At 48.0% G+C, this 27499-nt stretch overlaps 1 protein-coding gene across 1 annotated transcript in view; it reads right to left on the bottom strand.

Moving 5' to 3' along the window:
* The window catches only part of UBE2M (ubiquitin conjugating enzyme E2 M), a 31733-nt gene extending 13113 nt beyond the window's left edge, over positions 1-18620 (bottom strand). The window contains exons 1-3 of the mRNA XM_040326118.1: positions 18263-18620; positions 9527-9621; positions 3553-3591 (exon numbers count right to left, since the gene is read on the bottom strand). Coding sequence (XP_040182052.1) covers positions 3553-3591; positions 9527-9621; positions 18263-18371 — 243 coding nt within the window. The 5' untranslated portion in view covers positions 18372-18620. The remainder of the gene's footprint in view (positions 1-3552; positions 3592-9526; positions 9622-18262) is intronic.
* Between the last annotated feature and the right edge of the window lie 8879 nt (positions 18621-27499).

Raw genomic sequence — 27499 nt, 5'->3', positions numbered from 1 at the left:
TCTTGGTGGGCAACAGAGTACTTTTTCCGCTTGAAATGGTCTGAATGTATTTATCCAGGTCTTCTCCGAAGAGTCGTCCTCCATGGAAGGGGAACCCTACCAAGAGCTTCTTGCATGGGGGCTCTGCCTCCCAGCTCTTTAACCATAAGAGTCTTCTCATATGGATAAGGGATAACGATAAACGTGATGCTTGCTGGATAGAATCCTTAATCGCATCTACCGTAAAGTGTATGGCCCTAGGGACGTCCGAAAATTCTTCTGCCTGCTGGGCAGGAATAAGTTTAAGCATCTGCTTAGCTTGATCCGATAATGCTTGTGCAACCCCAATTGCAGCCACAGCTGGCTGCACTACTGCCCTTGCAGTAGTGAAGGAGGTTTTAAGTAGCGTTTCCAAGCGTTTATCAACCGGATCCTTGAACACCTGTATGTTTTCTACAGGGCATGTTAAAGATTTGTTAACACATGAGATGGCTGCGTCTACAGCCGGGGCTGCCCATCTCTTGGAAAATTTCTCTTCCATAGGATATAAGGCAGAGAATCTTTTTGGTGGTACAAAGATTCTATCTGGCTTGGCCCAATCTTGGAACATAACTTCCTCTAGTAGAGGATGGATTGGAAAAACCGCATTGGTTTGAGGCGCTCTTAGTGAGCCCAAAGCTGAGACCGTTGATACTTGGAGATCTGGTACTGGCAAGTTGAAAGTCCTATGGACCAAGTCTGTTAAAACTTGAACCCACCAGCTCTCCCCTTGGGAGGCTGCGCCAGACTCCTCCGTACCCGGATCCTCGATCCCTGAACCTACTTGGCCCTTGTCCAAGAGGTCTTCCAATTCCCCTGCAGAAGGGACCTCCTCATCTGAGGGTTCACGCTCGGGCGACGGAGATCTATTCCGTTTTTTGCCCCGCATAGCCTTGGCTATAATTTTTTCCATTCTTTTTTCCATCTCCTTTAGAGAGGTGGACAGTACCTCGTCCGTGACCACCCTAGGGTTGGACTGACCCGTGCCAGCTCCAGCCCCAGATCTCGATGGTCCCACCAAGGCTCCCTCTGGGGAAAGTAGCGGCATGACTTTGTCCGAGACCTCAGACCCTCTGGGGGAATCCCCACCTCTTGTACCCTCTGAACCAGATGCCATGGTACAATACCGAGGTACGCCCGCTACTTAACGGTGTTTGGGAAAATAAATAGTTGTTGCCCAAAAAACCTTTCTTGGGGAAAAAATGCCTTCTTTCTTATTAACTTGGTTTGTTTTCTTTTTTTTTTTTTTTTTAAACCAAAGAAAGAAAAACCATTCTGTCCCCCTTTAGTAGTATTTGCCAAAAAAAAACTGCTGAAAAAGAAACCCTATCTCTAGGGTAAAGGACAGTCTTTTTGAAGACTGTAATACTCTTCTTTGGCCACTGTGTGTCCTCGGCGCCCCACGCTGCCGCTCTGGTCCTTCCTCTCTCAGTTCCAACACTTCACTGAGCTGGGAACTTTTTGGAAGGGCCGCCCCTTCCTTTTACCTACAGGCCCGCCCTTCCCCTGTCAGCAAACGGCGCGAAATTGCGCCCATATCACAGGGACGCGTGCGCGCCCGCCGGTGGGGGGGGGGGGGGAGGGGGCCACACGAGGAGGTCAGAGGCTGATCCTGCCGTCCAGGCCAGGATCCACAGAGCGGCATTTTTTCCTGCAGCAACCGCCTGGACCTCTCTGAGCAGGCTTGCAGGTAGGAGCATTCACTCCCTTTTACATAAGAAACCTCAGTAGATTCCCAGGGGCTTCTCTTAGAGAGAATTGTCACTATACACACAGGCCCTTTTTCAATGCTTTCTAGCACCAGTTGCAATACTACCAGGGAGGTCACGATTATGGGGAATATATACATACAGAGTCATCCTATCCTAAGATATGTTACTCACCTTGCCAGATGCAGCGCATAAACCATAGGCATGTCCCACTGTGACCTTCCCCCAGAAAAAACCTGCTGCGAACCAAGTTCCGCAAGTTTCCCCTTCACTTACCTGCTCCATGCCGCAGGACTTTGCACAGCAAGAGGTCCAATCTTCCCCCATCTCCGTGGGGCGTCTAGACCTTCAGGCCCTGGGTTCCTATGAAGGATCCACTGTCCTGGGCCCATATAGCACCCTGGCAACAGAAACATTAGGCCCCCAAAGGTTTCTAAGTTCTGGGCCCAGAGTCCAGCTCTCTGTGACAGAAAGCATTATGGGCTATACCCCAATGGTTTGGGGTCCGGTTACTGACCACTTTAGCACTGAGGCCTTTGGACAGAACCGGTTAGCCCACCTTAATCCCAAGGATGTGGAGGCAAGCTAAACCATGACCAACACCTAAGACACTGGCGTAAAAACTGAGGTACTCCTCCTATGGGAGGGGGTTATATAGGGAGGGGCACTTCCTGTTTTTGAGATTGCCAGTGTCCATCACCTGAAGGTACTCCATATAACCCATATAGTAATGAATATGCTGCTCTGTGTCCCGTGATGTACGATAAAGAAAATAGGATTTTTGTACTCACCGTAAAATCCATTTCTCCGAGTTCATGGACGGACACAGCATCCTTTGACAGTAGGGTTATGCACCTTCCTTCCAGGAGAATAAACTCCTGGAAGGAAGGTGCATAACCCTACTGTCAAAGGATGCTGTGTCCGTCCATGAATGGAAGAGAAAATAGTCTGGTCCTTAAGTGGTTCACCCCTAGATGTTAACCCCTTCCCAGCCAGCGTCATTAGTACAGTGACAGTGCATATTTTTAGCACCGATCACTGTATTAGGGTCACTGGTTCCCACAAAGTGTCAAAAGTGGCAGAACATCTGCCACAATATTGCAGTCCCACTGGAAGTTGCCAATTGCCGCCACTACTAGTATAAAGAAAATGAATAAAAATTCCAATATATACACACACACCACAGTTTGTAAACGCTATAACTTTTGAGCAAACCAATCCCAAATGGGATTTTTTTTTTTTTTTTTTTTTTTACCAAAGATACGAAATTACATTTTTCACATATTTTATTAAAAAGTGTTTCATAGCATAAAGTAAAAAAAAAATATATATATTTTTTTCAAAAAGGTGTGGTCTTTTTCCATTTATAGCTTTTTGGTGGAACTCCTCTTTAAGACTCCGTTCCCACTAGTGCGACTTGAGATGTGACTTTGGACACAAAGTTGCACGACAAGTCGCAGTCCATCGATTTCAATGGTACTCGTTCCAATCTATGCGATGTAAAGACGCAGAGACTTGGAAAAAGTTGAGACTTCCCTGCTCTGTTGAGACTTCCCTGCCTGCGTGTAAAGTCGTAAAAAAAAGCCACTTTGATATTGCACTAGTGGGAATGCAGTTTAATGGGTTAATTATAATTTAAAAAAAATGCGCAGAATCATAGCCAGTCCCTGCTTCAGGGCAGTGCTCTACTGGCACCAGTGGGTCTACAGCACCTGATGGGGGGCGATGCTTTGCAGACCACTTTCGGGGCAGTGTGATGCCAAGACTAAAACTACATTCTGATACCTAGGAATAAATATTTCTGTAAGTATGTGCAAGGACTCACCTTAAAACTGAAGACAAATTTGCCACCCTTGTAAAAGCCCTTAAAAAAAAAAAAAAAAAAAGTTATGTCAGCAACATGAATGAACAATATGAGAATACAGCATATGTACAGGAAAAAAAATCTAACAGGCATTCACAATGGAGGAGGAAGAGGAAGAAGAGGAGGAAGAGGAAGAGGAGGCGCTGAAGTGGATCTGGAGAAGGTCCGTTTTGTAGCTGGCCATAGATGGATCTAGAATTGTTCAGTTCAGGAAGGGCAGACCAAATTACAATTCATCTATGGACATTCCTGCTCGAGTCATTCAAATGATCGGCTTCTTTCCAATGGGAATGTTGGAAACATTTTCATTCGATCAGCGCATACAGTCAATGAGCTGCAACACTGATCAGTGTATTCTGACAGCAGAGGTGTCCTCACTGTCACAATAACACAGCGGGGAGGATTCTTCCATCTACCTCGCATCTTTAGATGGGAGAAACCATTTTTTTTTTTTTCAGCTTGGCTGATTGAAGAAAAAAAAAACAAAAAAAAACCATCTATGGCCGGCTTAAGGCGATTGTAAAGGCAGGTGTTTTTTTTATCTTCATTCATTCTGTGCATGAAGATAAAAAGCCTTCTGTGTGCAGCTCCCCCCTCAGCCCCATCTCTATCCAGCGATGTTGCACGAGAGACTTGGCTGCCCGGGACTCTCCTCCTCATTGGCTGAGACAGCAGCGAAGTGCCATCAGCTCCCGCTGCCGTCAAAGTCAGTGAGCCAATAAGGAGAGAGAGGGGCGGGGCTGGGCTGCAGCTCCATGACTGAATGGACAGAGGGAGCTGTGGCTCAGCTCTGGTGCCCCCATAGCAAGCTGCTATGGGGGCATTTCCCGATCAACACTTTGGAGGAGGATAGAAAAATCCTTCCCACTGCGCTATTGTAACAGTGAGACTCCTCCACTGTCAGAATACTTTGGCCAATTGGCTGCATGCGCTGATAGGATGAAAAATTCCTAACATTCCTGTTTGAGAGAAGCCAATCACTGGATCAACTTCTCTCTAGTGGGAATGGTCATAGATGGATCAATATTCAGCCGATACCTACTAAACCAAATTTCGATGCATCTATGGCCAGCTTAAAGCTGAGATCTAGGGAAAGACAAAAGTGCTCACCTGCCCGCTTAGGTTCAGGGGCAACAAAAGGTACCCTTACTTCCCCCAATCCCCATCACAAGCTATCCCCCCCCCCCCCCCCCGCCCCCTCTTCTCCCCTATACTCTGAAAGTCGCAGGTCTTTAGACTTCAAAAAGTCCAATGCAGAACCCATAGCCCTGTACTGGATGTGATGGTGCCGAGGGACAGTTCACTGCCACAGAGGTAAAAAAAAAAAAAAACTTCAGCCCAGGGTTTGACAAATTTGCTTGGAATCTACGAGCCAGCTAAAAAAGTTAGTAAACAGAAAACGCGCCTGTCCTGCCAAGCTAGCGCGCAGAAGCGAACACATACGTGAGTAGCGCACGCATATGTAAACAGTATTTAAACCACACATGTGAGGTATCGCCGCGATCGTTAGAGCGAGAGCAATAATTCTAGCTCTAGACCTCCTCTAACTCAATATATATAATGTGTGGGGGTTCTGAGTAATTTTCTAGCAAAAAGAATCAAAGAATCCCAGCACTGAAAACTAATAAAAGGTAATAGAGGTATTACAGGCTGGTACTCAAGTAGTTAACGTAGAACTTCACTCTCCCAATCAAACATTGATTATTTTTAATCCTCATGCAGCCATCATTAGTACATAGATATACTTTCCTATCATAATTACTTGTTTTAAACTTGTATTGTTATTCTAAAGTTACTTCCGTGTTTCCTGCCTAGGCAAATGAGGTCATATACTGTATCCCAGGAGTCTTCAGAAGGGGAGGGGATTTCTCAGATAAGCGCTCTCTCCTGCATGTATAATGGAGCTAAGGGCAGGAAATAAATGCTACATGAATCGCTTGCCCTTACTCAAGATGGCCACAGCCAGAAATGCTAGGGGGGTGTTTTTCACCAAAATAAAAAAAAGGATGAAGAACCTGGGTGGATGGGGGAGTTTGCTTTGAATATTAAAAATACATTTGTGTTTTTGGTTTGTGGTGCTCAGATGCAGTGAAGTTTTTTTTGTTGCTATATTCCATTTTTTTTTGCTAGTTTTATTCAAAATGTAATTTTACCGTTGTATATTTTTGAGAACACTGTGGAAATAATTTCTATTAGGACATTCACCCTGTCAGCTCCAGGAGTCGTGCCCCCCCCCCAGTTAAATTTACACCCCCCCCCCCCATCTATACTGATAGGAAAACGTTTCTGGCTTACAATCGGCAATTTCACGTTGTGAATGTTCCATCCTTTGCAGCCAAACGAAAGCTAATTTCTCCTGGCGCTGCCTAATGTTTCTGCAGATAAGGCGAGCTGGCGGGCTGTACGTGGCTCACCGCCGCCCAACACAAACTAAAATCTGCACAACAATAGAAGTAATTCTGCAGCCATCCACCTTTTTTCTGGATGGGTACCGGAGAGAAAACATCGAGTTCCCCCATCAGGTCACCATAGTAACACAAGGAACACTCCGCTCTACCTCCGCTGTTCAAGAAATAGACAATCAGCTTCTCTTAAAGGATTAGCGCACGGCCGCTGCAATAACAGGCTGTGCCGCTGCTGGAGGATTCAAAATTAAAGCATGAATATAAAAAGCAGCAACCTTAATAAGGCTCGAATCCTGCTCATCGCCTACCAAGCTCCAAACGCATAAAGTCTGGCTTAAAGCCCAACTCCGGAAAAAAAAAAAACCTCCTCCTCCGCACTGCAAAGCTTAAATGCTCACTTACATCCATTAGACTGGAATAAGATACCAGATTCTCCGCTTCCTCAGCAGACCGCATTCCCCTACATTCCAGCAGCAGACTGGAGTTTTCATGTCCAATGCAGGGCTATGGGCTCTGCATCAGTCTTAATGATATCAGATGGCATCCAACTGCCGTAGCATAGGGGAGAAGCAGCTGCAAGTCTTGTAGTGCAGAGGAGCCTACAGAAGCACAGGATCAGGCAAGGAAGGCTTACACATGCAGCTGCCCCTCTGAAAATCCATCTGCAGTGGACTTCTTTTCAGAGACGCTCGATAATATGCTGCCTCTTTACTACCCCATAAAACCCACACTGCCATGTCACAACGGCATGCATTGCACATTTGCAGTGTGACCCCCATTAATTTGAATGGTTTGTATCCAACAGTGGTGCTGCCCAGCAAATGCAACGGGGCAGTAGAAACCAGGGCTGTGAAGTCGGTAGATAAATGTTCCGACTCCTCAGTTTTATGTACTTCCGACTCCCCGACTCCTCTGTATTAATATGCAAATGTATTTTATACATTCCTTGAGGGAAAGAAACGCAACCTACCACAGGACTACTGGCTGGGAAGCCAACAGTCTACTGTATTGCACAGTTTAAGCAAAAGACAAACACAATGAAAACAAAGTTTTATAAAAAAAATGTATTAATCAAAAAAGTGGCTGGATAGTAGCAGCAGGCATAAACATCAGGAACAGGATCTTTACCAGTTCAAAAATACAAACCACATTATTTGGTTGTTTTAGAACAAAAACAAAGCTCATCTATAATGAACCAAAAACAAAATCTGTAAAACCTAGAAATGGTTTATATTAATCTTGAAACGTAGTTATAGGCTTAGCAAATGCAAATCAATTCAATGTAGAGTTCTAAGGAAGAGAATTGCCTCTGCCAGATCCTCTTTCATAGAGGCTCTTAAGTCAGACTTTATTATTTTTAGGGCTGAAAATAATCTTAGAGAGGTAGTTGGGCTGCTGCTTTCTCCTTTGTGTGCTTATCTGCTGCTGAAGATAGGGCAGTGGGAGGATCCAGGAAGGGGCATTTATTCTAAAACATGATTTTCCTAGGAGAATCCCATAGTTATGTTTAAAGTTTAAGCTAACAATCGGAGTTTACAAGTTTTTATAGCCTTAGCTAAATGACAGCAGTTTTTCCAATGGTTTACAGCTTCAGTCTTGAACTATTGGCCCTCCATTCCCTTCACTTATACAAGTGTCTCACTCTCTAGTCCTGCAAAAAACATATTTATTTAATCCCTTATCAGTGAGAGGCTAGGTTACACATGGACGCTGCGTTCCCTGTAAAAGCAGAACACAACACTATGGAAAGTATAAGTATTGCAGCTCCTAATTGTGCGTTGCGTGCCATATAGTGAAGCACATGAAAAGCATGCTTCTTCATGGTCACTTAACGTGTTCGTTTTGCGGTTACGTGAGGCACTGCATGCATTGGTCTTTATTCTTACAGTAGAGAAGTCATTAATTATATTTTTGTGAATTGGGACATTTAAACTTGCTTTTTTTTTTTAATTCCAATCTAAATTTAGTAGGAGTCGGAGTCGGTGCATTGTTTGCCGACTCCAGGTGCCCAAAATTTCCCTCGACTCCGACTCCACAGCCCTGGTAGAAACGTGGCTCAACCACCTTTTTTTTAGCACTCCGCTGACTGCAAGTGTTAAAGAGCCCTAAAAGTGCTTTTCCCGATCATCTAGACCAGTGGCTGCCAAATGCGGCCCTTTGCCAGCTTTTACACGGCCCTTGGAGACAAATCCAATGTGGTCCATGGGAGGGCTTTACAGTGACAGAATCGATTTAAAGCCAAGATGGTCACAATGCTATTTAACCACTAGTCCACCGCTCGCTGCCATACGACGGCGGGACGATGAACCTCTCGTTCTGGGTGGACGTCATACGACGTTGCACCTTCCGGAGCCACTAGGCGGTGCGCGCCCGCCGCGTCACTGGGAACCCGATGCGCATGCCCGGCGGCCGCAATGTCCGCCGGGCACCCGGGATTGCCCATTAACTGAGCAGGACCGTGGATCTGTGTGTGTAAACACACAGATCCACGTCCTGTCAGGAAGAGGAGACCGATGGCGTGTCCCTTGTACATAGGGACACCGAACGGTCACCTCCCCCAGTCAGTCCCCTCCTCCCACAGTAAGAATCACTCCCTAGGGAACACATTAACCCCTTGATCGCCCCCTAGTGTTAACCCCTTCCCTGCCAGTCACATTTATACAGTAATTAGTGCATTTTTATAGCACGAATCGCTGTATAAATGTGACTGGTCCCAAAAATGTGTCAAAAGTGACACAAAAGAAAAAACGCAGCAATTAGCTTTAACACTGAACTTAAAAAAAAATAAAAATAAAATCAGGGTTAAAGGGCTAGATCCTATGTCGGGTATCTCTAGGGAGAATTCCTGCTTACAGGAGTCTCCAATATTCTAAACAAAGGACCAGTTTACTGTCCTTCAAACTTTAAGGGGCCAGACTGTGCCAGATGTAAGTAAACAATGCTCCAACTTTGGTATTAGGGAGAGAAATAAATTGGTGTCAGTGGCAGAAATAGAACCCCATTGTTGGTGTCAGAGGAAGGAAGAGCGCCCCATTATTGGTAACAGAAGAAGGAATAATGACTCAAGGGCTGAATAAAGGTAAACAAACGGCCGCATCCGACCCCCGGGGCACAGTTTGGAGACCACTGCTGTAGAGAATCCTTGAAAAAAAAAAAAATTGAACAGATTCCCCCATACACACACACACGAGGTGGATGGAGGAATCCTCTTCGCTGTGCCATAGTAATCTAACATTGGGACTCATCCGCTGTCAGACTGCACCGATTGTCTGAAAGTTTCTGCTGAACCATCCGAATTTTGATCCATTCATGGCCTGCTTTACGAAGAATGCAATGAATGTAAAATTCAGCTGGCAGCAATGACCTGGGTGTCACCAAGAGAAGCAATTACTTTCACAGACACGGTTGTCGTTTTGCCGATTGTACTGCAGTTGAATCACCTGCATCAGTTCAGTCATTTCATGCTTAGCGGAGTTCTACTTTATTGTCAGCGCCCATCCTGTGTGAGATCTTGAGCCTCAGACACCTACCTCATCAGGACAGATGACTAGCTTGAAATTAAGAAGGTCGTCATGGTCGGAGAACTCGATTTCGCACGTCTTCGGCAAGTTCAGCTCGTTGATATCTGAAAAACAATCAGCAGCGGCGTCAGAGCAGCAAAATCAACTCAATTTCTCAGGACACAGCGGCAGATCTGTTCAAAGTTTGCCTTGCCTTATGCTCACTTCTCTTGTATGCACATGTGCACTGCAGTAGAGACTGACTGGCTCCTAGCACTGACCCTTCTCATCTATAAGCAGTCCAGCCCACCCCTGCCTTCGGCCCAAGTACACAGCTAAATAGAAGTCTATGGGGCTGTAATTATGCATCTGTGGAGGTGGACAAGTAAGGGTGTTGAAAATAATCGCGATGCAGCCTTAAACAATTTTGCAACGATGCAGAGAACGGCAGCATCATGATTGCATCAGTGACATCATCCCGGCATGCCTCAGAGTCCTCCCCTCCCCATGTCTAAACGTGTATGTGTGATCGCACAGAGCGGGGATCTACTGCTGCGACACCGAGCTTGGATCTAAACTGCCCAGCGGCCACTGTAATAAAGTCCCGCCCTCCTATAATAGACAGCACACTAATCCAATGGTGGGAAATTGAATCAGTGCGACGTGTATCACAGGAGTCGGGGTCGAAAGGCAGAACTTTGTTGACAGCGGTGGCCAGTGAATTTGAATCTAAGCTCCGTGTCAAAGCGGGAGATCACTGCGCTGTGTGATCTAGACACTGATAGGCTGCATTGATGGGTACTGAAGAGCCTGCACTGATGAGGCAACAATGATGGGCGCTGATGGGTTTTTGATGAAAACCATGGGCAGTAATCATGATGCATCACGGAATCGAATTAAAACATTGACAGGATAATCATATCGAATCGTGAGACCAGTGAGGATGTGCACCTCAAGTGGACAGGGGGCAAAAAGTATGAATGCACTATTTTTATGTGAACTTATCCTTTAATACCTACCTCTTAAGCAGGCTAAATTTCCATCGGAAATTCCGACCGTGTGTATGCCCCATCGGAAATTCCGATGAATTCCATCACAGTTTAGATAGAGAACATGTTCTCTTTTACTCCGATTGAATTCCTTAGGAATTCGGATGTGATTTTGGTCGGACAAAGGTCACATTGTGTGTACGGGGCTTTACTTTGCTTTCTTGCCGTGCTAAAACCATCAGCTGCTGACACTTACTAGAAATGCTAGGTGCCTGGTACCCCCTCCATCACTACTGTATTGCTGTAACGGTAGAAGATAGAACCACAGTGAGTGGTGGAGAATGCGGGCATGTAACACATCTGGAAGGGTCGGAAGCTGGAAAAGACTTCAGGAGGCCAGAGCTCTGCAGGAAAGAGAAGCGAGGACCTGCCAGAGAGGAAAGTCTTCTGAAAGCAACTTATTTTTCACTCTGGCCATACCCACCAGTGTGAGCCCTTTTAAAGTTTGCAACACTGGAGGAGTTACATGGGCTTCCCGAACATAGGATTGCTATCCTGTCCTACCAACTCCTGCTAGGTGAACAGTAGCTGTCCAAAACTAGCATTAACCCCTTCCCGCCCACCCTGGCATGCCCTTTAAAAGTTCCTAAGGCCCAGGGGGCAAAAAGGGCCGGAAATCATATGACCACAGTGGTCACATGGCACCCGACTTCTAAAGTTTATTTGGGTCTGAGAGCTGTTCCCAGAAGCACAGTGTTTTTCATGGGAGCGCACTCCTAGCACAAAAACATTGCCCGTCCAGCGACTCATATGTGCGGAATGTGGGCATTACAGCCCAGCTTTTTGCCGTGCACATGGGTTACTAGGGCGTAAAGGGGTTAATGTTGTAGGCATGTTAAAGGCGGCTTTAAATTTAACTCCTGTGTGAACATAGGCATTGGTCACACGCAGGGCCGCCATCAGGGGGGTACAGGCAGTACACCTGTAAGGGGCCCGGATGGCAACCCCCCCTTTTTTTGGAAGGGGTCTAGAGGTCCCCAGGGGCCCGGTGGTCCCTGGATGGCAACCCCCCTTGTTTTAATTTATTTTTTATAAATAAAAAAAATATATATACATTTTTTATTATATACAGGGCTCGACAAATCCTGGTCGCCATGGCGACTAGAAATAGTGTCCTGGCGACTTGGCTTGGAAGGTGGGCAAGCCGCCGTATCTTAGCTAGGTTTAAGTGTATCTCAGTTTGAGAATACACTTAAACTTAGGTTGGCGCAGATTCCGAGTTAGGTTGGCGTATCTACTGATACGCCGGCCTAACTCTCTGTGAATCCACCTATTAGTCTTTTGACTAAAAAGGCGTTTTAGTCCCATTTTGGTTTTCTGCAATTGTTTTAGTCATATTTAGTGGACTAAATCTCAGTATATTCTAGTCGACTAAAATCTAATGGGTGTAGTTAAACTGCAATGCATTATTTAAAGGAACACTAAAGTTAAAAACATTTTTTTTGTAAAATAACAAATATGTTATACTTACCTCCACTGTGCAGCTCGTTTTGCACAGAGTGTTCCCGAACCCGGTCTTCTGGGGTCCCTCGGCGGCTGTCTCGGCTCCTCCTCGTAAGAGCTTTCCACCTTCATGCGAGCGAGCGAGCTCGTATGGTGGAAAGCTTTTGCGGGCCGCGCTCCTGTGATACAGCGGCGGGCAAACCCGCCGACTGCATCACTTGCCCCCGCGTCATCGGATGTGATTTGACTGCAGCGCCAGCCAATGGCTGCGCTGCTATCAATCCGCCCAGCCTAGCCAATCAACGGCCAGGCTGGGAACCAAAGAGGATCACGGGGACGCGCGCAGGACTTTCGAGGGGTGAGGCAAGTATGTTTTTTCACCTTAATGCATAGGATGCATTAAGGTGAAAAAACATTTACCTTTACAACCCCTTTAAGCATTTCTCTACAATTTCCAAACTACTGTAATTATATACTGCTGGAGTGAAAAAATATAATATTATTTATGGTATTAAGGTTTGAATATGCACTACAGACCCGTGTTAATTTTAACGTCAAATTTGAATTTAGTTTTCGTCATAAAATGCCAATTTAGTTGTAGTTTAGTCATCTGAATTGTTTTAGTTTTAGTTTAGTAGACTAAAATAGTATTAATTTAGTAGACGAAAAATAACACTGGTGTCCCATTGGGGAGATTTCCCTATACTTCCTGTCACATTGCCAAAACAGGAAGTGAGAGGAAATCCCTGCAAAACAAGGGTCATCAGAACTCATCTATCCAGTGAAAGATTTCCCCTCAATTCCTGTTTTGCCGGCAACCCAAAATTTAAGATTTTCTTTCACTTTCGCTGGTAATGGTAAATATGACAAATAGTGAGGTTGAATCTCCCTAATGAGGGCACAGAGAGCAAAACAAACCCGACAGGGGTTCTAATCCCTCCCTGCTCTATCTAAAACGAAAAAAGTTCTGTCTTCAGTTCTAGGTTAAGGCCTCTTTTATATGAAATGAATGCATGTATGGCCATCCCCTCCCATGGTGGACACAAGTGGTGTGTTCTGACATTCAGTGACGTCCACTCAGGAATGTCGGGTGGTGGGGGCGCTGCAGACCTCCTGATGAAGGCTTTGATTGTGAATGGACCAAACTCAGGGACGGAGCTCTCTGGGGGGACTGACACCTCCTTCACACCGGCCATGACATGCATGTGATTTCTGAACACACAGAAATGTATGGAAGGGTAGAGTGCAAGCTGTGTGTTTAGGCCCCATCCACACAGGTCTGTCCCTCGCCTGCATCTTCTGCTGTGTTCAGGTCTTCATTGGCCAGTGCAGGATGACGTCACTCATCCCGACACACAGAGCCCAGGCCGGTGATGTAGGCTGAGAGCTGTGCCGCTCACAATACATGCCGGTGAAGACAGTGAGGAAGCAGGCAGGTAGGTACATCTTATGGCAGAAAAGACAGTACATGTCTCTTCTACAATATGGAGCCCATCTGTATGCCGTCTGTGACACCGGGACATTACTTCAGCTTTAAGGTATGCTCTACCCCAGGGGTCCTCAAACTGCGGCCCGCCGAGGACCTTTATCCGGCCCACTGCCGTGTCAGGAGCTCACTGAAAAGTTTGGGCACGCTGTAATAAAAGTCCCACCCTCCTCTTAGACCAGGTCGTGTGATAGACGCAATGTTCTGTCTATCACATGAGCTAGTCTAGGAGGGGGCTGCAATGGTGAGGGGGGGGGGGCTTGTAATGATGGTGAGGGGGGCTGCAATTGTGAAAGGAGCTTGTAATTATGGTGAGGGGTCTGCAATGGTGAGGGGGGGCTTGTAATGATGGTGAGGGGGGCTGCAATGGTGAGGGGGGGCTTGTAATGATGGTGAGGGGGGCTGCAATGGTGAGGGGGGGCTTGTAATGATGGTGAGGGGTGCTGCAATGGTGAAGGGGGGCTTGTAATGATGGTGAGGGGGCTGCAATGGTGAGGGGGGGCTTGTAATGATGGTGAGGGGGGCTGCAATGGTGAAGGGGGCTTGTAATAATGGTGAGGGGCTGCAATAGCGAAGGGGGCTTGTAATAATGGTGAGGGAGGCTGCAATGGTGAGGGAGGCTTGTAATGATAATGAGGGAGGCTGCAATGGTGAGGGAGGCTTGTAATGATAATGAGGGAGGCTGCAATGGTGAGGGGGCTTGTAATGATGGTGAGGGAGGCTAAAATGAGGGCACAGTAAGGCGGCATTGAAAGTGAGGCTGCAGTGAGAGCACGGTAAGGCTGCAATGATGGTAAGGCGGCAATGATGGGCACGGGTTGGGGGACTGTCAGTTTTTTTTTTAGGGGGGGGGGGGGGTCAGTGAAGGACCCGGCCCTCTAACGTTCTGGGGGACAGTGAACAACATGGGAAATGTTGTTCCACAACAGCTGCAGGGCCCCAGGTTGCCACCCTCTGTAGTGCAGCAAGGTGGGGAGCCAAAGTCCCTAGTGGCCATCCTTTGTGCTGCAGCAGGGAAATGACACCACAGCGCCCCATGGTGGTCACCCACTATACTGCAGAAGGATGTGGCCACCCTCTGTACTGCAGCAGAACCATTGTGAATGCTGTAAGGTGCAGACCACCACATTGACGCCCCCCCCCCTGTTCAAAATGCTGCACGTCCAACCGCCTGCCAATTGTTGGAGAATTAAAAGTTCTAACTGCAACTTACTAGGGCAGTGATGGCGAACCTTGGGACCCCAGATGTTTTGGAACTACATTTTACATGATGTTCATCTACACTGCAGAGTGTACGAGCATCATGGGAAATGTAGTTCCAAAACATCTGGGGTGCCAAGGTTCGCCATCACTGGCATAGGGCATCTACAGCAGGACAGACAGGCTGGCTCCGATTTAGAGAAAGGTGTGGGGTGCAGGGATGATCTCCCATCCTACATATATAGGATATGACCGCCGAATCGCCCCTCCCCCCAGCAACATTCTTTAATATGATGGCCACTAATACTTGCCTTCAGATCCTGACTGCCCCATGGGAACTACAAGTCCCAGCAACACCCCCTGCTCAGACATGCTGGGGTTTGTAGTGCCCCTGTGATGTAGGAGAGGGGGTGGGGAGCTCTCCCTATAGAAGGGGTACAGAGGGGGAGGTGTGTGTGCTCAGCAGTGCCCCCTGATCAGACATGCTGGGGTTTGTAGTGCCCCTGTGATGTAGAAGAGGGGGTGAGGAGCCCTCCCTATAGAAGGGGTACAGAGGGGGAGGTGTCATCAGCACCCCCTGCTCAGACATGCTGGGGGTTGTAGTGCCCCTGTGATGTAGAAGAGGGGGTGAGGAGCCCTCCCTATAGAAGGGGTACAGAGGGGGAGGTGTCATCAGCACCCCCTGCTCAGACATGCTGGGGGTTGTAGTGCCCCTGTGATGTAGGAGAGGGGGTGGGGAGCTCTCTCTATAGAAGGGGTACAGAGGGGGGATGTGTGTCCTCAGCAGTGCCTCTGATCAGACATGCTGGGGTTTGTAGTGCCCCTGTGATGTAGGAGAGGGGGTGGGGAGCTCTCCCTATAGAAGGGGTACAGAGGGGGGATGTGTGTGCTCAGCAGTGCCCCCTGATCAGACATGCTGGGGGTTGTAGTTCCCCTGTGATGTAGGAGAGGGGGTGGGGAGCTCCCCCTATAGAAAGGATGTGTGTGCTCAGCAGTGCCCCCTGATCAGACATGATGGGGGTTGTAGTGCCCCTGTGGTGTAGGAGAGGGGGTGGGGAACCCTCCCTATAGAAGGGGTACAGAGGGGGGGTGTGCTCAGCAGTGCCCCCTGATCAGACATGCTGGGGGTTGTAGTGCCCATGTGGTGTAGGAGAGGGGTGGGGAACCCTCCCTATAGAAGGGGTACAGACGGGGTGTGTGCTCAGCAGTGCCCCCTGATCAGACATGCTGGGGGTTGTAGTGCCCCTGTGATGTAGGAGAGGGGGTGGGGAGCTCTCTCTATAGAAGGGGTACAGAGGGGGGATGTGTGTCCTCAGCAGCGCCCCCTGATCAGACATGCTGGGGGTTGTAGTTCCCCTGTGATGTAGGAGAGGGGGTGGGGAGCTCTCCCTATAAAAGGGGTACAGAGGGGGGATGTGTGTCCTCAGCAGTGCCCCTGATCAGACATGCTGGGGGTTGTAGTGCACATGTGATGTAGGAGAGGGGTGGGGATCTCTCCTTATAGAAGGGGTACAGAGGGGGGATGTGTGTCCTCAGCAGTTCCCCCTGATCAGACATGCTGGGGGTTGTAGTGCCCCTGTGATGTAGGAGAGGGGGTGGGGAGCTCGCCTTATAGAAGGGGTACAGAGGGGGATGCGTGTCCTCAGCAGTTCCCCTGATCAGACATGCTGGGGGTTGTAGTGCCCATGTGATGTAGGAGAGGGGGTGGGGAGCTCCCCCTATAGAAGGGGTACAGAGGGGGGATGTGTGTCCTCAGCAGCGCCCCTGATCAGACATGCTGGGGGTTGTAGTGCCCCTGTGATGTAGGAGAGGGGGTGGGGAGCCCTCCCTATAGAAGGGGTACAGGGGGGGGGGGAGAATGTGTGTGCTCAGCAGTGCCCCCTGATCAGTAATGCTGGGGGTTGTAGTTCCCCTGTGATGTAGGAGAGGGGGTGGGGAGCTCCCCCTATAGAAGGGGTACAGAGGGGGATGTGTATACTCAGCAGTGCCCCTGATCAGACATGCTGGGGGTTGTAGTGCCCCTGTGATGTAGGAGAGGGGGTGAGGAGCCCTCCATATAGAAGGGGTACAGAGGGGGGGGGTGTGCTCAGCAGCGCCCCCTGATCAGACATGCTGGGGGTTGTAGTGCCCATGTGATGTAGGAGAGGGGGTGGGGAGCTCTCCTTATAGAAGGGGTACAGAGGGGGATGTGTGTCCTCAGCAGCGCCCCCTGATCAGACATGCTGGGGGTTGTAGTGCCCATGTGATGTAGGAGAGGGGGTGAGGAGCTCTCCTTATAGAAGGGGTACAGAGGGGGATGTGTGTCCTCAGCAGCGCCCCCTGATCAGACATGCTGGGGGTTGTAGTGCCCCTGTGATGTAGGAGAGGGGGGTGGGGAGCTCCCCCTATAGAAGGGGTACAGAGGGGGGATGTGTGTCCTCAGCAGTGCCCCCTGATCAGACATGCTGGGGGTTGTAGTTCCCCTGTGATGTAGGAGAGGGGGTGGGGAGCTCCCCCTATAGAAGGGGTACAGAGGGGGGATGTGTGTCCTCAGCAGTGCCCCTGATCAGACATGCTAGGGGTTGTAGTGCCCATGTGATGTAGGAGAGGGGGTGGGGAGCTCTCCTTATAGAAGGGGTACAGAGGGGGATGTGTGTCCTCAGCAGCGCCCCCTGATCAGACATGCTGGGGGTTGTAGTGCCCCTGTGATGTAGGAGAGGGGGGTGGGGAGCTCCCCCTATAGAAGGGGTACAGAGGGGGGGATGTGTGTCCTCAGCAGTGCCCCCTGATCAGACATGCTGGGGGTTGTAGTTCCCCTGTGATGTAGGAGAGGGGGTGGGGAGCTCGCCTTATAGAAGGGGTACAGAGGGGGATGCGTGTCCTCAGCAGTTCCCCATATCAGACATGCTGGGGGTTGTAGTGCCCCTGTGATGTAGGAGAGGGGGTGGGGAGCCCTCCCTATAGAAGGGGTACAGAGGGGGGGGGAGAATGTGTGTGCTCAGCAGTGCCCCCTGATCAGTAATGCTGGGGGTTGTAGTGCCCCTGTGATGTAGGAGAGGGGGTGGGGAGCTCCCCCTATAGAAGGGGTACAGAGGGGGGATGTGTGTCCTTAGCAGTGCCCCCTGATCAGACATGCTGGGGGTTGTAGTGCCCCTGTGATGTAGGAGAGGGGGTGGGGAGCCCTCCCTATAGAAGGGGTACAGAGGGGGGGGGGGTGTGCTCAGCAGTGCCCCCTGATCAGACATGCTGGGGGTTGTAGTTCCCCTGTGATGTAGGAGAGGGGGTGGGGAGCTCTCCCTATAGAAGGGGTACAGAGGGGGATGTGTATACTCAGCAGTGCCCCTGATCAGACATGCTGGGGGTTGTAGTGCCCCTGTGATGTAGGAGAGGGGGTGGGGAGCTCTCCCTATAGAAGGGGTACAAAGGGGGGGGGGGTGTGTGTGCTCAGCAGTGCCCCTGATCAGACATGCTGGGGGTTGTAGTGCCCCTATGATGTAGGAGAGGGGGTGGGGAGCTCTCCTTATAGAAGGGGTACAGAGGGGGGATGTGTGTCCTCAGCAGCGCCCCCCAGTGTCCGCCCTGTGTACTGCACCAGGCCCGGCTGCTCACCTTTCTGGATGCGGAGCTGGGCGGCGGAGGCCTTCTTGCTGGTGCCTTTGGTGCCGCCGGCGGATTCCTCCTCCTTCTTCTGCTGCTTCAAGGAGAACAGTTTGATCATCGTGCTGGATTCCCCCCGCGGGTCTCTCCGGCTCTCTCCCTGTACAGAGGGGGCAGCTCCTCCTCCTCCCGGCCTCCCTCCGTCCCTTTCCTCCCGGCTCCTACACGTACAGCCGGCGCTCCCCCGATCCCTCTATGCTCGGCAGCGGTGGCTCAGCCCGGCAACGGAAACACACTCGGCTCTCTGCGGGCGCCCCAGCCACTCCGCCGCTACTGCGCAGCTTCGGAAACGCTCGTCAAATTCCGGAACCGGTAGTGCTGGCGCTCGGGGAGGATCGGAAACCTTCGGGAAAAGCCTTCGGCGGGTTGGTTTCGGAAACATCCGGAAACGCGCTCGGCTATCTTCGGGGTCGTCCGACTTGACCCTTGGAGGGAAATCGGAAACGTTCGCCCAAGTTTCGGGCTGGCTTCGGGAGAGTTCGTCTATTTGGAAGTGTTCGCAGAGGCTTCGGCTAACACTCGGCTATCTTCGGAAAGCTCCGTCCTGTAGTGCAGTTCTGACTGCCTGAATTTGTTGTTTATGTTTTTTTATATTTATATATCTGTCACCTGTTCTTTGCAAAAAAAATTAAATGTACATAAAGCGCTGCAGTTCCATACATAATTTCATAGCTCCCAACTGTCCCTGATTTGGAGCAATGTCCCTCTGTCCCTCTTTCCTCCTCATTTTGGTCTGATCCATATTGTTGTATATAAAATGCACTTGTTATCTTTCAGAGCTAAACCTTTCATCCAATTCTAAATTGCTGCATTTGTAAATTTTAAGAGCCAATATAAAGGAATAGTAGTAGTAAAAAAAAAAAAAAAAAAAAGCCCTTGTGGATTTAACCACTTAAGCCCCAGGCCATATTGCTGGTCAAAGACCAGAGCACTTTTTGCGATTCGGGACTGCGTCGGTTTAACTGACAATTGCGCGGTCGTGCGATGTGGCTCCCAAACAAAATTGGCGTCCTTTTTCCCCCACAAATAGAGCTTTCTTTTGGTGGTATTTGATCACCTCTGCGGTTTTTAGTTTTTGCGCTATAAACAAAAATAGAGCGACAATTTTGAAAAATATGAATATTTTTTACTTTTTGCTATAATAAATATGCCCCAAAAATATATAAAAACATTTTTTTTCCTCAGTTTAGGCCGATACGTATTCTTCTACCTATTTTTCGTAAAAAAAAATCGCAATAAGCGTTTATTGATTGGTTTGCGCAAAAGTTATAGCTGTTACAAAATAGGGGGTATTTTTATGGCATTTTTATTAATATATTTTGTTACTAGTAATGGCGGCGATCAGCGTTTTTTTTTCCGGTACTGCGACATTATGGCGGACACTTCGAACACTTTTGACACATTTTTAGGACCATTGGCATTTTTATAGCGATCAGTGCTATAAAAAGGCATTGGATTACTATAAAAATGCCACTGGCAGTGAAGGGGTTAACACTAGGGGGCAGGGAAGGGGTTAAGTATGTTCCCTGGGTGTGTTCTAACTGTAGGGGGGGTGGGACTGACATGGGGAAATGACTGATCTTCTGTTCATACATTGTATGAACAGAAGATCAGCACTTCTCTCCCTGATAGGACCGGGAGCTGTGTGTTTACACACACAGCTCCCGGTCCTCGCTCTGTAACGATCGATCGCGTGTGGCCGGCGGCGATCGCGCCCGCCGGGCATGCGCATGGGAGTCGGGGGCGAACGGGGGGCGCACGTGCGCCCCTAGTGGCTGCTTTTAGAGCCAACGTTATACTATGGGCTCTGGCGCAGAACTGCGGCAGGGGGTCGGCAAGCAGTTAATTAACCTTTTTTGTTGTTGTTAATTTTCCTTTAAGGGGGCGTGGCAGGGGGCGTGTCCTATGCTTACATACATTTGCAAGTAGGTGTCCCTCATTCCCATCTCAAAATGTTGGGAGGTATGTCATTTGTAATAAAAACATCTTTGCCCTTCTGAAGCTTCCCTCCAACAACTTTGCATATTATTTTATATATACTGTGATTCTGCACTTGCCAAATATGCTGCAGAAATCTCCCTCCACTGAGTCTGGCTGCAACCATTTTAACTGTGGGCAGCTGACGCTGCTGCCTGTTCACTTCCTGGATTTACACAGAGGCACACCTTCTCTGCAGCTCTCATTGGCCCTCTTAAAGGGTCACTAAAGGAATTTTTTTTTTTAGCTAAATGGCTTCCTTTACCTTACTGCAGTCCTGGTTTCATGTCCTCATTGTTCGTTTTTGCTTTCATGTTGCTGTAAATCCTCTCTGTTCTGGACACTTCCTGGTTGCCTGTTTCCTGATAACCACAGTACTGGGAGATTTCTCACGGTGGTCACTAATCAAGGAGCTGTGTGTAAAACGAAACTGGATTGGTGCTGAGGAGTTTTAGACAAAGTATCACTGCTCTCTATTGGCTGACTGCCCTCTAGTGGCTCTCTGTACATCAGAGAACCAGCAAACAACAGCAAAAACGAAACTACACTGCAGGCACATTATATGATTGTTTTTTTATCTATTTTTAATCATTTTTAAAAGGAATCAGTTAACTATTATGTCTCTATGTCCTGTAAACAGTCATTTCAGCTAAAAAAATGTTTTCCTTTAGTGACCCTTTAAGCCTCACCCCTTGCTTTCTGGCAAACTCTCCTGAGAGTGAGAGAGAGAGCTGTGCATGATGTCATAAGCCTAGGCTTTTAACAGACAAGAAGTGGGCTGTATAAGGTATTTACTGTCAGAAAAAAAAATGTTTTACTATCCAAGGTTAAAACAACAAGGAGAGAGGATTTAATAGATGGAAAGTAGAAACAATTACTAATGGTCCACTTTAAGTGTAGTCACACACATATGTATATACACATATACATATTAGGGGTGCAACGGATCAAAAAACTCACGGATCGGATCGATCCTCGGATCAGTGGTCACGGATCGGATCATTTTCGGATCGGCAAAAAAAAAAAAAGACAAATCTTGTTACACCCACCAGAGTTTTAGATTTCACAGTTATTCTCAACACAAAACGGAGCTTATGTGCTTAAATACAGTGTTTGGAAATCCGACAGACTGTTTATTGCTAATGTGACAGAACACCTCTGATTTTCACATTAAATTTAACATTTAAACAGTCCGTCGGATTTACAAATATTGTATTTAAGTGTATAAGCTCCGTTTTGTGATGAAAATAACTGAATCTAAAACTTTGTTGGGTGTAATAAAAGATGTCCACTTGCCCCCTAATCACATTCACTATCATTACTCCGGTGTCACCCCCACCCCCCTCCTCTGGTGTACAGACAGCCATGCTCCCCGGGTGATGGTGTAGCTTCTACCTGCATGTGCAGAGCTCACAGATGATGTCTCCACATGTCTGCAGGCAGTCCCGGGTCTGTAGTGAGCGCGCTGAGGCAAGATGACCCGTTCGGATCACGGATCGGTGACGATCCGTTGCACCCCTACCTTAGACCCAGAGCTGGGAGGTGGGATGGACTTCTCGATCACATAGTTGCTGGGATTGGCCATCACATGATCAGGAGCTCATCCTAGAAATCATAGTGTCTGTGACAGTGCGGTCACCTGGGTGATAGTGAGCACGCTCTCATTACAGAAACCTCGGCTGTCATGTGTGCGCTACGATTCGCCATCCCCACCACCACACGTGTGTCACATTATCAGCAACAGGTTAAAGGAGAACTCCAATAACAGTAACAGACATATAGGGAGAGGGGTCACTACATGGGACTCTCATATCACAGGACAGGATGACTGGAGGACTCCTATACAAAGTCACTACTCACCTGTAGATAAGTCTGAGAGTGTGAGGTGCCCCCTAATGGAGGAATGCATTACTGCAGATGAGGGGAGCACTCTTCCATCTCAGCGGTAAGAAGAGGCTCGGGGCAGGGCGTGTGACACGGAGCTATGCCAGCGGCCACCGAACACACAGAACTACACTGAGGACCGGGTAAAAGTAGAGCGGTCTATGGAGGTGAGCTGCCCGGCCCCCCCCTCAAGCCACCCGCTACACACAGGGAGCGCCGAGTAACTACAACTCCACACTCGGCTACAACCCCGCCCACGCCCTCCTCCAGCCGGCTCTACCAATCACAACATGGCGCCGGGAGGGACACTTCCAGCCCCGCTCTGTGATTGGTTTTCTGCCCAGTGAGCGCTGGGTTTGTCTCTCGGGTATACATTCTGAGTTGGAGATGACACACGATGGCGGCCAATCCGTGAGCGCTCCGCGGATCGCGTGGTGTGCCGATCCGAACGGGGTGACCCGTTCGGATCACGGATCGGTGACGATCCGTTGCACCCCTAATACATATATATATATATATATAGATGTATATATATATATATATATATATATATATACGAAAGAATAGGCAAGGGATGTGTCATTATTGCTGTTGGTGACTACCTCACAGATATCCCAGTGAAATGATCTCAATACCCGTGGTGTGTCCCCTTTAAGAGCAACCGTGGTAATGTCCTGGAGGCAAAGCTTTGCATTTTACTATCTTCACCAGCAATGTAGGAGCTCAATATTTGGACGTGGTATTCTATTAAAACCATTAAAGGTAGACAACGGCGCAGGCGCACTATGCATACTAGCTCATTATGTCTTTGTCTTGCAGGGTATTTATTTTTTTAGTTTCGTTACAGAGGGTTTACTTCCTCTTTAAGGTGAAAGAAACGTGTACCTTTACAACCCCGTTAACACTAGTTTACATGTAACCTAAGCACAGGTTTTGTATTAGAGTCAAGCTTCTTAATATTCACATGTATTATATGAATTGATGTCATTGGCAATGAGATGACAGGTTACTGGGCTGGTGGAGTTTTGCCGTGTGTTCCCAAAACAGAGGACCACTGATTGGTCTCCTCCCCCTACAGCATGGCTCGACAAAATCCGGGCGCCCGGTCAGAATTGCGACAAGAAATTGTGACCTGGTGCCCGGGAAAGCTTAGGCCTGCAGAAGGCCGCAAAGCCGCGGCCTCAATTACCGGCCGGCGCGGGCCCGCCGCGATCGCGCCAAGTGATCGCCGGTAATTGAGGCCGCGGCTTTGCGGCCTTCACAGAAGGAAGCGTAGGCCTGCAGAAGGCTTCCTTCTGTGATCTGGCGCCATCTTGTGGTGGCCGTTGGCATTACAAGTAGTTACATTACAAGAAGCAAAACAGCAGTTCTAATGTGTTTTTCATCTCCTTCCCTATTATTAGAACCCCCAAACATTATATATTTTTTTTATTCTAACACCCTAGAGAATAAAATGGCGATCGTTGCAATACTTTCTGTCACATCGTATTTGCTCAGTGGTCTTACAATCGCACTTATTTGGGGGAAAAAATACACTTTTTTTAATTAAAAAATAAGACAACAGTAAAGTTAGCCTAATTTATTTTTATATTGTGAAAGATAATGTTACGCCGAGTAAATTGATACCCAACATGTCACGCTTCAAAATTGTGTCCGCTCGTGGAATGGCGACAAACTTTTACCCTTTAAAATCTCCATAGGCGACATTTAAAAAATTCTTCAGGTTGCATGTTTTAAGTTACAGAGGAGGTCTCGGGCTAGAATTATTGCTCTCGCTCTACCAATCGCTCCGATACCTCACATGTGTGGTTTGAATACCGTTTACATATGCGGGCGCTACTCACGTATGCGTTTGATTCTGCGCGCAAGCTTGGCAGGACGGGGTGCGTTTTTTGGTTCCTAATTTTTTTAGCTGGCTCTTAGATTCCAAGCAAATTTGTCAAACCCTGCCCTACAGTTAGAATCACTTCGGCCACAGGGTGGGAAGTGGTTAAAGGAGAATTGTACAAAAAAACAAGGTTGGTTAAACCCACAAGTGCTTTTTTTTACCACTTCTATTCCTTTATATTGGCTTTTGGAATTTACAAATGCAGCAATTTAGAAATCAGATAGAGGCTAGGTTCACACTACTGCGAATTCAAAATCTGCGATTTCGCGGCTGCGGTTTTGCCGCGATTTCGGCCGCAATTTAAGAGACATCTGTGCAGGGTTCAATGTAAATCGCGGCCCGAAATCGTAAAAAGTAGTACAGGAACTACTTTTTTAAATCGGTGCAGCGCCGCAGATGCGGCGTCGCACCGATTAGGACGGTGCCATTGCCGGCAAATGCCGCCGATTTGAGATGCGATTTGACATGTGAAATCGCATCTCAAATCGTACCCAGTGTGAACCTGGGCGAAAGGTTTGTCACTGAAAAGCACTTTTTGATGGATAAAAAGTGCATTTTATATACATCTGTATAGACCAGACCAAAATGAGGGACAAACGAAGAGGAATAAGGGACAGAGTGACACTACCCCAAATCAGTGACAGTGCCTTGAAATCAGGGACAGTTGGGAGCTAGGTTTTTGGCTTGTTTGACATCACTTACCACCTCTGGAGTATTTATGAGGACAGTGAATGAACTTTTTTCCTTGTGTTTGCACACTTTTAACCCACTTTGGAGTTGGTGATATAGCACTGTTTGATCTCTTTATTAATTAGCGCTGCACTTTTATTGTTCTTCACTCAGAAACTGACCGCATAACCACACCATCAGGGATCTGTGTCATCTCACTGGGTTGTGTCCAATGGAAGCTGGCAGCTATCCTGGGGACTTGTGATCCTAAGTTGATCCTTGAAGCTGTGTGTTGGGGCAAGGTACCTAGACGTCCAAAGTACATGCCTTTAGCTGTGTAGCCTTATGGCCCATACACACGGTCCGAATATCGTACGAAAAATGGCGTCTGTTAGTACAGAGCTTTCGAGAGACGATCATGACAGTTCATCCAATATTATTTTATCAGACATGCACGAAAAAAAAATTCTCGTACGATACCAGATCGTCCGATTTTCGTTTAGTCAGTACAGTTGTCGTCCGAAAATACAATACAAATACACCACAACACATGACATCACTTCCGATTTTTTTTCTGTCGTACAAGAATTTTTGTGACTTTAATAACCTATTTAATTTCTACTTGCGACTGTAGCACTACCCCCCGAGGAGCTGCTGAGTATTTTGGGTGGCATGTAACCCCTATTTTCTCGCCGTCCAGGGTAGTAGAAGAGAGTTGAAAAAGTTCAATGTCTACACTTTACACTTCTTTTTTCTAAGATTTATTTGCAGAACTTGGTAAGGAAAGAAGAAGTGGTTGAAGGGGTGGAAGGGTAAATAGGTAGATAGGTTCAGGTGCATAATCTCACTTAGGAAACACTCCTGCTTCCAGCAAACAGTTATCGTCGCCACTCTTGCCAGAGTGAGTATTGCTCACCCGGATAGGTCCCTCTCACTGGCCTAGCAGCCGGAATGGCACACGGGAATAAAGTACAGTCTCTGCCACAGACCTTCCTTTAAAGTGGAGGTTCACCCAAAAACCTTTTTTTTTAACATTAGATTGAGGCTCGTTTTGTCAAGGGAAATCGGGTGTTTTTTTTACAATCGAAGCAGTACTTACCGTTTTAGAGATAGACCTTCTCCCCCGCTTCCGGGTATGGGCTGCGGGACTGGGCGTTCCTACTTGATTGACAGGCTTCCGACAGGCTTCCGACGGTCGCATACATCGCGTCACGATTTTTCGAAAGTAGTCGAACGTCGGTGCGTAGGCGCCGTATAGAGCCGCACCGACGTTCGGCTTCTTTCGGCTACTCGTGACGCGATGTATGCGACCGTCGGAAGCCTGTCAATCAAATAGGAACGCCCAGTCCCGAAGACCATACCCGGAAGCGGCGGAGAAGATCGCTCTCTAAAACGGTAAGTACTGCTTCGTTTTTAAAAAAAACTACCCGATTCCCCTTGACAAAATGAGCATCCATCTAATGTTAAAAAATAATTTTCGGGTGAACTCCTGCTTTAAGAGGAGACACTTTCGGTCCAGAATCCCCTAACACAGGATTCAGCACCCGGATCTCTCCAGATTAACTTCTGTAGAACTTAGATCTGACAGGCGATCACCATCAAGCCTCTCAGCGTATGGTGCATCCTTCGAAGTTTACAGGCCTTCTCCCAAGATACCAGCCTCTTGCGTGGTCCTCTCCAGGATAAGTCCTCCCCCTGGCTCCCTTCATCAAGCGGCTTCCTCCCTCCAGGATGGACAGCACAGGATCACCTTGAAAGCGTAGACCCAGTCTGACTACTGGGCCTACTTATACAGATCACAACCCTGGACCAATGTGGTCTCAGAGCCAGGATTTCAGGAGCACGCACCCCTGGCCAGGCGGGCCACGGGGTGGTGGGACGACAGACCGACGACGACCGGTCCAATGGCGTCTGCCCCTTAAGTACCCCTTCCCAGCATGCACAGCGGGATAATCACCCCCACTGATTGGCTGCCAAGGGGGACACCCAATACACCCTGACTCTGCTGCTGCCATCTTTGGCCTGAAATGGTAACAACACCCCCAGGCGAACAATGGTGGTCACTCCCAGCACAGCCATGGCTGGAACAGAGGCTAAATTTGGCCAAAATGACACGTGTCCGAGTCAACTAACACTCAGACTCCCCTCTAAATTTAGAGCAGGCCGCTACACGGCTATTAAGCGAAAAAAAAGTTGTACGTTCTGTCGTATGATATTCGGATCATGTTTTACGAGGCATCTATGCCAAAGAGATTTGCCTTATGGTCCTCAGCTATGAGGTCCTAATTCATTTAAGAATTACCTCAGGGTCTTCAGCTGTGATGACTCAGACTGTCCACTATTCATTATTTTATGCTAAAGAACTTTGCTTCACGCTCTTCAGCTTTGAAGTGTCAGCCTATTTAGAAAGTCACCTATTGGTCTTCAGCTGTGAGATCTTTCAGACTGTTCAGCACTAGCACATACCTAAGGAGAAGATTGTCCTCCAAATGCATGTTTTTGAGTATCCCATGCCCCCTAACCCCTCTCCTGTTACTAGTTCTTTAAGCAAAAAAATAAAATCAAAAAGACAACCCCTAGACTGATTACTGGTGCTGGTGTGAATGGACTGTTCCTTGGGTGAATGGCGGCACTGATTGGGAAAAAATCATTGGAAATCAGTGGCACCTACAGGGGTAGCACTACAGATTTGTGGAAAGTTGATCTAGGCTAAGGTGACCAGATTTTTAAAATGAAATCCGGGGGCATATTTTTTTCTTTACTAGTACTGG

This window comes from Rana temporaria, chromosome 10, assembly GCF_905171775.1.
Source record: "Rana temporaria chromosome 10, aRanTem1.1, whole genome shotgun sequence".
NCBI lineage: Eukaryota > Metazoa > Chordata > Amphibia > Anura > Ranidae > Rana > Rana temporaria.
This window is presented reverse-complemented; position numbering and strand designations above follow the sequence as displayed.